Here is an 11944-nt window from a genome sequence, read left to right as displayed (position 1 = left end):
ATGAGTTTCCCAATGGTTGAAAGAAATAAACTGAGCATTTGACGGACCACTAATGGTTATTGGCATCATTCTCAAGTATGAACACTCCATCAAAAGGTTACCTTATACTTAGTTGTGTATTTTTTGTTGTAAAAGTCAATACACGGTGAAGTGATTGCTTGCAATTTTCAATTCATCAATTGAATATATACTTTCAGTTTTTGTTTCATTTACATAAGAAGTCCTTCAAATTTTCAAATGTGCAAGTTTCAGCCATTCTGTGGAAAGTAACAACATCACGTCTTGCAAACTACTTTTGTTTCTTCTAATCATATTAGCAATGTTTGGGAAAATTTATGCCTAGATGTGCTGGAGTATACTTTAACGACTATGTATGTCTTTTCTTCGTTATGATCACAACCATGGTTACTACTTAAACTTTCATTCACCATTACCTGGAGTTTTTGCTATAGAATTCTTTTTTATGTTTTATTTTTTATGTTTCTATGTAAAACATCACATACAAAACTATATAGCAAATAACAAATTCTAAACTTTCAAAATCTAATGAAAGATCTGGTATCTATGCAAGTACTTTTTTAGTAGAAAAAGAAAAATATCAAGTTGTGCGATTTATGGTCCCTCTTTAATAAATTAAATTTAATTAGTTTTAAAAAATTTAACAGCAAATCTAGTATCTAATAGATTTTTTGTGTGTCCACTTATATGCCTTAGTCATGGTTTCTACTTGATTTCATATTATTGCTTACTTCTTTTTTATTCATTAAAAAAAATGTAGAGACAAATATGAAGATTGTACTACAAATATAGATATTACTTTATTCCTTATAAGCTTGAAAATCATTAAAACATCTTACTTTATATCACTTTTCTTTCTTAACACAGCTTGATAACACATTTCTACTATATACTTCAAATCTTTATTAAGAGATGTCCTAGTGCAGACGCATCAAAAATTAAATCTTTGTTAAGGTGTATTTAATGCACCTTAACACGTGCCCTTAGGGCACATGTTAACAAAACCCATTTAAGAATATAGTGACAGAATTGCCATTTTCCCAGATGGAATTGACATTACATACTTTGTGTTTTGTGTCTGAAGTTGGACCCCATTTGTATGTTTCATTCTATATATGGACAATGAGCTATGTTCGAATTTCCTTATATAAACACACATTTCATCACATAAGCTCATGTAAACATATTTCTCTCTACTTGAAAGGAAATTGTGGGTGCATTTTTATGTTAAAAGTCCATCTTTCTTGTCTCACTTATTTTCAAATCATACCATAAAGAGACGAGGGTATGCACAGATACAATCATCTCTCTTTCTTCTAAATTTAGATAATTAAGTTTTGATTCGTTTTATATTGATTTCTGATACAAATCATTTTCTGTTTGTTGAATCAGAGCTCGGTCAATCAGTTACAAGGTGAAAGCATGAGTTCTGTTGAATTGGAGCTCAGTTTATCTCCACCATGGCAATATTTATCTTCTCACAAATTGATTTGTGCAAGACTAGTGTAATTTTGTTCCCTTATCTCAGTTTATTATAGCTCTTTACATGTTAAAAAAGCAGTAATACTTTATTTAATTCATTATGGTCAAACTTAGATGAAAAAAATATTCATTCTTGGATAAAGGTGGATGATGAAGTAAGAAAGAACAGTTAATTTTGGATCATAAACTCTAGATCGTTCTGAAGGTAACAAATGTGCTGTCCATTTTGTTAAGGATTTCTTACTTGTTTAATATGAAACTTTATAGGCCTAACCCATCAACAAACACAATAAAATTTCATAGGCCTACAACAAAAGGCTTAGATTCAAGTAAAGGTCCTTAGCCCGGCCCACAACAAAAAGGCCCAATCAAAGTGCCAAGTTAAGATTGAACAGACATGAGTTTGCCTAGACCAGTTAACTGGACAATGTTAATTGGTTCGTTAATTGTAATTGATATGAGATACCCTTATTGTAAATGAACTCTCAAAATATGATATTTAACTAAATTGGTCCCTCGTGTAATTAGTTAGATTCTTATCAAATAGAGGCTTTTGAGATGTATTTATATTTATTTTTTTTTTTTTCAAAAAAATAATAAAAAATTCTTGTTAAAGAATTATATTTTTTATATGATAAGTGTATTTAAACTCACTTGTAAAATGCAATATTTGTCGGTTTTTATCTTGTTAAACCAATTTAAATATTGAACTAGGAGGTTTGGAATTTGATACAACTTGAAATTGTCATACTTGACTCATGGTGTCAATTTGGGCTGGACTAGGGTTTAGCAAGGCACGTCTCAGCTTACTAGTATGTTTTATATGTACATAATATGATTTTTATAACAAAAAAAAAGCTAAAATACATTATAAAATTTAAGTTCACTCTCATCTATGGGTGTCGTGATCAAAACTTCCCTCTCCTTGCTTATTTAGTATGTGTGGTTTGTGGGGGTGAATTGCATGTACCTGGGGGATTTGTACAAGATATGGTGCTTTAAGAGGCTAGTTGCCTCGCCCCTGCTAAACGAGCTTACGGTTCGGAATCTTTGTCATCAAAAAGATGAAAAAGCAAATATCAAACAACTCCAAATAATTTTTAAAATGTATGAATTTAAGTTTTTATTTATTGATTAATTTTTTATAGAGCTCAAAAATAATTAAAATGTAATATGAATACTTGGATGAATGATTTATAACCAAAAAAAAAAAATGGCAATATACTAAGTTTACTCATCTGATTTTTCAAATAAGATGGAGACCGGACTCTTATTTTGATGAGAGTAATATCATACGACTCCAACTGATTTCGGAAATTGCATGAATTTAATTAATGTATTTATTTTATAAAACCCGAAAATCAATTCAAGCTCTGCTAGGCCTTTTAGGACTGGATTTGGGTTAAAAGACTTAGGCCCAATATTCTTGGTCTAAGGTACAACCAACCTCCTTATTGACAACCTATCCATAGCAGGTAACTTTTATGAGTCGTGCTGAAGTGACCTCAAGTTGGAACCTCATATTGTACTTTTGGATGTGAAAATGGATAGGAGCCGTACATGCTTTTTCACTCGCATCTCAATGAAAGGAATCTATGATTCCCATACTCTTTCACGCCAAGAAGTGGGATATGAGATTCCAGCCTGAGATCACTTCAGCATTATTAATTTTTTATTAAAACACTATGCCAACTTACGAATTCCCTCGTAATATGAAGCAAGTCTACTTAGCTAAATTTGTGGTATAGAAGTAAACTAATTTTGTTGACACATCAATTAATAATTTAACAGATTTCATGATAAATCATGCAGATTCAATGATCACCAACCGTCTGATTGTCCCAGATTGTTGACTTAAAAGTGGAACACTTACCCATACTCCCCATACTATTAACAAACATTAAATAACACTCTTAAGAAGTGGGTACCTAATTAAAGACTTGTTTATTAAAAGGTTTACTTACTTTCTTAAAAGTTCTCTTAAACTAAGCCAAACAAGATCTTAGAATAAAGGGTGTTCAACCAATGGAAGAATGCCACGCGGAGTAAACCAATTGAATGCACGAGCGTCGAAAATGACGTGAGTTGTCCTCCATGCCAGTTCCCTGAGGCAACCCATGTGCCAAAGAGCGTTTCGTCCGCGAGGGCCTTTTCTAGGTGAGAAGAATGGGCCCATACGTCATGCGAAAACATTTAAAGTGATGGACACGTGTTCATTTTCAATTGACTTAACATTAAATAAAGAAGGTGACTCACGTGCTGCATGCGCCCGTTCATCGCGATACGGAGGATTAAAAACGCAGGATCGACCCCACCGACCGTTACTTTTAACTTTTTCCTACCCTCACAGTTAAAACCACCATTTAACACTAACTGTAACTAATCGAATTTTACAATTATTAATAAAAATACATATTATCTGTCCATGATTTCATATCAAGATCATAAATCAGGAGAGTCTAATCTTACTTAATTAGTAAGGATTTCACCCCTAGAAAAGGTCGTTGGGACTACCTTATTACATTAAAAAAAACATGATCCTTGTTGAATTTTAATTTTAAAATTTTAGAATTTTGTGGAAATTCAGTAGTCGTTTATTCTTAAAACCTTGGATTGAACTCAAAAGAAATTATTTTTTAAATAATTTTTTTCCTGGGTTTTTTTAATGAAATCTAAAGGATTGTGTTGTTGAATTGTTAGAAAGGGACTCACATGATGCGCATTGTTCATCGTGATACAGAGGATCAAAAACGCGGGATCGACCCCATCGACCCTTATTTTTAATTTTTTCCAACCCATACAGTTAAAACCATCGTTTAAAACTAACTGTAACTAATCGAATTTTTCAGTTAATAATAAAAATACACGTTATCTGTCCACGATTTCATATCAAGACCGTAAATCAGAAGAGTCTAGCCTTACTAAGTAAGGATTTCACCCTTAGAAAAGGTTGTTGGGACCACCTTGTTACATTAACAAAACCATGATTCTCATTGAATTTTAATTTTAAAATTTTAGATTGTGGAAATTCAGTAGTCGTTCATTCTTAAAACCTTGGATTGAACCCAAAAGAAATTGTTTTTCAAATAATTTTTTTTTTGAGTTTTTTTAATGAAATCTAGAGGATTGGGTTGTTGAATTGTGTTATAAGATGACTCACGTGTTGCATGTCGTTCATCGCAATACAAAGGATAAAAAATGCGGGATCGACCCCACCGACCCTTACTTTTAACTTTTTCCAACCCTCATAGTTAAAACCACCGTTTAACACTAACTGTAATTAACCGAATTTTACAGTTAGTAATAAAAATATACGTTATCTGTCCATGATTTCATATCAAAATCGTAAATCAGAAGAGTCTAACCTTACTAAGTTAGTAAGGATTTCACCCTTAGAAAGGGTCGTTGGGACCACCTTGTTACATTGAAAAAAACATGATCTTCGTTGAATTTTAATTTTAAGTTTTTGGAATTTGGTGGAAATTCAGTAGTCATTTAGTCTTCAAACCTTGGATTGAACCCAAAGAAATTGTTTTTCAAATAATTTTTTTTTCTGAGTTTTTTAAAGAAATCTAGAGGATTGTGTTGTTGAATTGTTAGAAGGTGACTCACGTACTACGTGTCTTTCATCACGATACAGAGGATCAAAAATGCGGGATCAACACCACCGACCCTTACTTTTAACTTTTTTCAACCCTCACTGTTAAAACCACCGTTTAACACTAACTGTAACTAATCGAATTTTACAGTTAGTAATAAAAATACATGTTATCTGTCCATGATTTCTTATCAAGACCATAAATCAGAAGAGTCTAGCCTTACTAAGTTATTAAGGATTTCACCCTTAGAAAGGGTCGTTGGGACCACCTTGTTACATTCAAAAAAACATGATCTTCGTGGAATTTTAATTTTAAAATTTTGGAATTTGGTGGAAATTCAGTAATCGTTCATTCTTAAAACCTTGGATTGAACCCAAAAGAAATTGTTTTTCAAATAAATTTTTTCCTAAGTTTTTTTAATGAAATCTAGAGGATTGTGTTGTTGAATTGTTAGAAGGTGACTCACGTGCTACGTGTCGTTCATCACGATACAGAGGATCAAAAACACGGGATCGACCCACCAAGCCTTACTTTTAACTTTTTCCAACCCTCACAGTTAAAATCACCGTTTAACACTTATTGTAATTAACCGAATTTTACAGTTAGTAACAAAAATACATGTTATATGTCCATGATTTCATATCAAGACGGTAAACCAGAAGAGTCTAGCCTTACTAAGTTAGTAAGGATTTCACCTTTAGAAAGGGTCATTGGGACACCTTGTTACATTCAAAAAAACATAATCCTCATTGAATTTTAATTTTAAAATTTTGGAATTTGGTGAAAATTCAATAGTCGTTTATTCTTAAAACCTTGGATTGAACCCAAAAGAAATTATTTTTCAAATATTTTTTTTTCTGAGTTTTTTTTTAATGAAATCTAAAGGATTGTGTTGTTGAATTATTAAAAGATGACTCAAGTGGTACGTGTCGTTTATCGCGATACAGAGGATCAAAAACGCAGGATCGACCCCACCAACCCTTACTTTTAACTTTTTCCAACCCTCACAGTTAAAATCACCATTTAACACTAACTGTAACTAACCGAATTTTACAATTAGTAATAAAAATACACATTATCTGTCCATGATTTCATGTCAAGACCGTAAATCAGAAGAGTCTAGCCTTACTAAGTTAGTAAGGATTTCACCCTTAGAAAGGGTCGTTGGGACCACCTTGTTACATTAAAAAAAAATATGATCCTTGTTGAATTTTAATTTTAAAATTTTGGAATTTGGTGGAAATTCAGTAATCGTTCATTCCTAAAACCTTGGATTGAACCCAAAAGAAATTGTTTTTCAAATAAATTTTTTTCTTTTTTTTAATGAAATCTATAGGATTGTGTTGTTGAATTGTTAAAAGGTGACTCACGTATTGTTCGTCATTCATCATGATATAAAGGAACAAAAACGAGGAATCGACCCCACCGACCCTTACTTTTAACTTTTTCCGACCCTCATAGTTAAAACCACTGTTTAACACAAACTATAACTAACCGAATTTTACAGTTAGTAATAAAAATACACGTTATTTGTTCTTGATTTCATATCAAGACCGTAAATCAGAAGAGTCTAGCCTTACTAAGTTAGTAAGGATTTCACCCTTAGAAAGGGTCGTTGGGACGACCTTGTCACATTCAAAAAACATGATCCTCGTGGAATTTGGTGAAAATTCAGTAGTCATTCATTCTTAAAACCTAGGATTGAACCCAAAAAAAATTGTTTTTCAAATAATTTATTTTCAGTGTTTTTTTAATGAAATTTAGAGGATTGTTAGTGTGGCAATCCATTTTTAATCAAAACGACCCTAAATAAGACTTAAAATCTTTATTAAGTTAGTAAGGAAATTGTTTCCCTAATCAAAAATATCGATTCTGTTCAAATGGTTAGGATTGTCTCAAAGAGCAGTGATATCAAATTGCAATCAATAACTTTGAACGATCAAGTTTTATAAATTCATACGAGTTTTAAATCCCATTTGTTCTAACTTGAATTTGATAAAAATTAATCAATGATTTCAATTCGTAGCTATTCTAATTCCAGGGCTAATTCCATTACAGAAACTCGTAGTCTTGGAATAGATATAACTTATTCGAATTTTAGATGGAATTGAAGTGATATGATTTGACATTGGACATATTTATTAGGTAGGTCCAATGGCAATGTACTTGGTGGCGAGAACCATGGATAGATAATGATCTCATTCACCAAAAATCCAAGTCAGCAAAAAAATTAGAAAAAAAAAAAAAAAACCTCTCACTTGAAGAATATTTTTAGTTCACATTGAATTCAAATAATTTTTAATCACCTCCCTTGATTTCTGATTTATAAACCTTCTAAATATAAAGTCGACGTTCTTTTTGCTTATATAGTTTACACCAACACTAAAAATCAAAATTATTTTTGCTCTTATTAGTTTGATTATTTAAAATCCAACTACAATCAATCAAATATAGAAAAAATGGATTTAAAATCAATATTTTTAATTTTTTTTTTTTTTTTTACTTCATGTTCCATTTTATTTAAATGATTGTTATTGACACGAGTCATTTTTTGCTGATAGAATTTTTGCTCACAGACTCCTTAGTGATTATCTATCAAGCATACAAGGGTAGTTTTATAACTAACAAGGGTATTTTTTTAATCACCAGATGGGTGGCCAAGTGGTAGCACTTCGGGATCAAGGGGTGTGTTCTTCCTATGATCTCAAGTTCGATTCCCACCAACTACTAATATCAATGATCATGGACCGTAGGATTAAAATCCTATTTCGCAAGTCTTGTTCAGGGATGAGAGAATAGTTGGTGCGCACAAGCTAGTCCAGTACTTTTATAAATTAAGAATGCCATTCAATATACATGAGTGCATGTGATTGGTAGATCATAGATTTTTGTGAGTTGTGGAGTAAAATAAATTCTTATAAACACCTCAAAATTGGATATACAATTTGGGATTTGCGAGATCAAGAAAAAAGTCTAAAATATTTCACATCACCAAAAAGAGATTAGGGATTCTTAAGTAAAACTGATCTTATAAAATATTAAAAGCTGAATTTCTCAGGTGAGCACTGTTTATCACTATGGGATTTGAGCTAAGCACATTGATGATTGGAAGTAGATGATTAGAGATCCTCGAGATGCACTTTTGCTATGTCTAAGACCATTGACGATTTAGATGTAAGGACGACGGTGTGCCGTTATTTTAAAAAATAATGTAGGTTTTTTAGTCTGATTTTTTAAACACTTGTTTATGTTTTATCTGTTTAATGATCACATGTCCATGCACGTGCCATGTTGCTGCATAGGGATCACAACCAAGTCTGGCATGTCACGTGCTTCGATGCTTATTTCACATAAACCTTTTCTTAATGTCAAAAATTTCAACCTTGTAGACCAAAGTAGCCCTAACCACGTTTATATCTAATAATTAATTAGTTATTTTTTTTTTTGGGAAAAAAAACGGAATAATATTTCCTACCTATAAGCTGACGTGGACTAATATTTATCTAAATAAAAGAAAAAGCCCTTTTAAGTCAACATCGAGCGTACACGTTGGATCACTCAAAAGTATATACCGTACGGATAGTACTTATGTCCTCCTTAATAGGGCCCAACTGTCCTCCTCCCACGTGCCATCCTAGTCCGTAAACCGTCGTGCTTAAAAATAGGGTGCCAGCTGGATACAGTTGTCCGGTCCTATCGGTTAGTCTCAGAACGTAACGGAGCGGCTGTTACACCTCCGTTAAAGGACGGAAAAGTTCCTCCAATAGAAACACGTGTCATCTTTTTAAAATGAAATACCGAACAAGAACTGAGACTGAGACTACTACGTTTTCTTAAAAAAATAAATAAATTGAATTCGAGAGATTGAAATTGACATCGTTTCACACATTAGTGTGTAAATATCCATTGATGCTTCTCTCACGTATCGAAAAGCATTTATGATTATATACACATCCACATCAGTAATGTGTGAAACGATGTCAATTTTGAAAGTTATTCGGTATTTTCTTTTTAAGAAATATAAATACTAATATTTAGGTGAGATCAAATGATTAAATTACGCACATTGCCATGACTGGTGGGCCCAACTAATTTTTGTAGAATCAACTGCCATTTAAAACTTTTCTTTTTTACAATTTTATGCTAAGGGCATAATGGTCATTCCAAAGATACTTCTTCAAGGATTAAAAGTTAAAAAATATCAAAGAATTAGTTCTATAAATAAACGGTCGTGATCAAGAGGATTCAGTGGGACCCATGTGAAGCAAGGTAGATTTTAATACAAAATAATATAAAAGATGGACTTAATGAATCGGTGGTGGATGCCCATGTTCTCTGCTCTAGAGAGAGAAAAAAAAAAAAGTAAATTAGTTTATTTTTCATGAAGAGGTGAAGTTCACACCCATGACTTCATTTTTTTTAACCTATTAAATTACGGGTGATTTAGATTCACCCTTTCACTTGTTGGAAAATATATAGACACCCTTATATTCTCTAACTGCCCCCACATGATTTCATTCTACTTTGGTAGATTAATAAAAAGATGATAAAAATGCCCTTATTTGTCAACTTGTAGTTTAAGTCTTTGACCATCCTTTGTAAAATCAGTCTTTCTTTAATAATCCAACTAGCCTAATTCAACTTGTGGCATCTAAAACCATGATCTGATGCTTCTAAGTTATAGAGGAAAAATTCTATGGACTTTGAAAAAAAAAAATCAACAAAAAGTTATTTTACATCGTTGAATTTTAATTTTAAATCTGATAGTTAGGTGGAAACTTGGTAATCGTCCATTTTAAGAATCTTAGATCATGCCCCAAGAAAATTGTTTTTGATATAATTTTTCTATGAAATCTAAAGTAAAACGACTTTTAGTAAGATTTAAAATCTTTATTAAGTTAGTAAGAAAAATATTTTTCAATCTTTTAAGTGTTAGATAAACTTTTCTACCTTCAATTTTAAGATTTAAAATCTCAAAAAATAATAAAATAATAAAATAAATCAAAGATCTTTTACAAGGGGTCAAGGTGAGGTTGAAGACGAGATTAAATTGAAGGTACGATCTAACTTCGTTGATAAAGTTTAGGTGACAATATAATAGTATAGTTTCAATCACACAATGAATTATTTGAATTGGAAGATGATGGATTTTTGAGAGAAAGATAAAGGGTTTTGACTAGAGATTAGAGATGAGAGAGCATTTAGGTCATTTTAATTAGTCTACAAGAGAATACATAAGTCAAGGGGGCATGTCATCAATTTGAAAAACAAATGGGATATCTCACATATTCACCAAAATTTGAAGGGATGTTTTTCAAATATCCCTTAAATTATTTATTAAATAAAAGGTATTAAATTAGAGCTTTCTGTCTCTCTCTCACTGCATGGGCACCCCCTTGCACGTTCTCTTGCCCCTTGAAATTAATGTTCAAGCTACAATCTCTTTCTCTCCTTCTCTTTCTCTCTGTACTTCCCTCCAAGCTCATATCAGAACCTCTGAGAGTGAGAGAGAGAGAAGAGAGAGCCTTTGAGAGAGAGAGATAGATGGAGATGTACGGACTCCAATCTCCAGATTTCTTCCACGTGGACGATCTTCTCGATTTCTCCAACGACGATCTCTTCTCTTCCACCACCACCACCACTGATTCCGACCTTCCACCACTCAAAAACCCTAACGAAAACTTCCCATCTGCCGCTGCTACCACCACCACCGCCACCACAACTACCAACCCAAACCCCAATCCCAATCGTACCTCTAATTTCGCTGACGATCTATGTGTCCCTGTAAGTTAAAACTCACCCACAAAAAAAAAAAAAAAAAACTAATTCAGAGATTCCTTAATTTTCTTCTTTATTTTTGCTGATTTTGTTGATGATTCTGTAGAGCGACGATGTAGCAGAGTTGGAATGGCTGTCGAATTTCGTGGACGAATCGTTCTCCGATTTCCCGATGACCGATTTCACTGGAAACATGAATTTAAGATACGATGCATCAGTTACCGGGAAAGCCAGAAGCAAGAGATCTCGAATCGGAACGACACACAATAGCTGGATTTCCTCACCGGAATCTGACATTCCGGTCACTGGTAAGTCGAAACAAGGTTCTAGTAGAAGTAATAATAACTATAGAAAGAAGGAGAGTTCTTCTTCAGTTTCTTCGGTAATAGTCGCCGGAGATCAGTCGCCTCCGTCATCTGCATCTTCGTCAGGTGTGCGTAGATGCACACACTGCGCATCGGAGAAGACGCCGCAGTGGCGCACAGGACCGATGGGACCGAAGACGCTATGTAACGCATGTGGCGTACGATACAAATCGGGTCGACTCGTTCCTGAGTATCGTCCAGCTGCGAGTCCAACCTTCGTGTTAACTCAGCATTCCAACTCGCATCGTAAGGTTATGGAGCTTCGAAGACAGAAGGAGGTGATTCGGCAAGAAAGCAACCGACACGAGTTCTTCCACCATGACTTCAAGGTGTGCTAATGTCTACTTCTCTTTACACGTGTCGAAATCTTATCGGTCCATCACTTTCATCTGTTTCTTATCTAGGGCTTCTCTCTCTCTTCTCTTATCTTTCATGAGAATTTCGTGAAGTTTTCTTTGTTTTGGTACACTTTTTCAGTGTTAAATTTCAAGTTTAATTTACTGTAGAAATCTGACTTCTGAATTCTAAATGATATGGAGAGATTCTAATGCCACTGCCACACCAATTTTTATCAAGAACACCTCAATTCATATGATATTAAGAAAGAATTAGCACACATCTGGGGTGCTCTTAATAAAAGTTGGTGGTGTGGCAGAAGAAGCTCTCTATTTTTTTCATTTTTTTTTTAGAGAGAATATTCGC

The 11944-nt window shown here is 33.2% G+C and overlaps 1 protein-coding gene and 1 long non-coding RNA gene across 2 annotated transcripts; both read left to right on the top strand.

The window, feature by feature from the left end:
• Positions 1-1598, top strand: LOC147389380 (uncharacterized). The gene is made up of 2 exons (XR_015170852.1): positions 1-75; positions 1411-1598. It is a non-coding gene; the product is annotated as an uncharacterized LOC147389380 (long non-coding RNA).
• An 8873-nt stretch (positions 1599-10471) lies between these two features.
• LOC147389379 (GATA transcription factor 4-like) lies at positions 10472-11751 on the top strand. The gene is made up of 2 exons (XM_086417608.1): positions 10472-10883; positions 10984-11751. The coding sequence occupies exons 1-2, from the start codon at positions 10644-10646 to the stop codon at positions 11578-11580; spliced, it is 837 nt and encodes a 278-aa protein (XP_086273734.1). The 5' UTR covers positions 10472-10643; the 3' UTR covers positions 11581-11751.
• Positions 11752-11944: the final 193 nt, after the last annotated feature.

This window comes from Akebia trifoliata, chromosome 12 (assembly GCF_017979445.1).
Source record: "Akebia trifoliata isolate Shusen 1 chromosome 12, ASM1797944v1, whole genome shotgun sequence".
NCBI lineage: Eukaryota > Viridiplantae > Streptophyta > Magnoliopsida > Ranunculales > Lardizabalaceae > Akebia > Akebia trifoliata.
This window is presented reverse-complemented; position numbering and strand designations above follow the sequence as displayed.

What these genes read in the sequence shown, in the direction of transcription:
- LOC147389379 (XM_086417608.1), top strand. Translation starts at nt 10,644, where the DNA reads ATGGAGATGTACGGACTCCAATCTCCAGATTTCTTCCACGTGGACGAT. An exon ending in CTGACGATCTATGTGTCCCT is followed by an intron (nt 10,884 to 10,983) that starts GTAAGTTAAAAC and finishes ATGATTCTGTAG; the next exon opens with AGCGACGATGTAGCAGAGTT.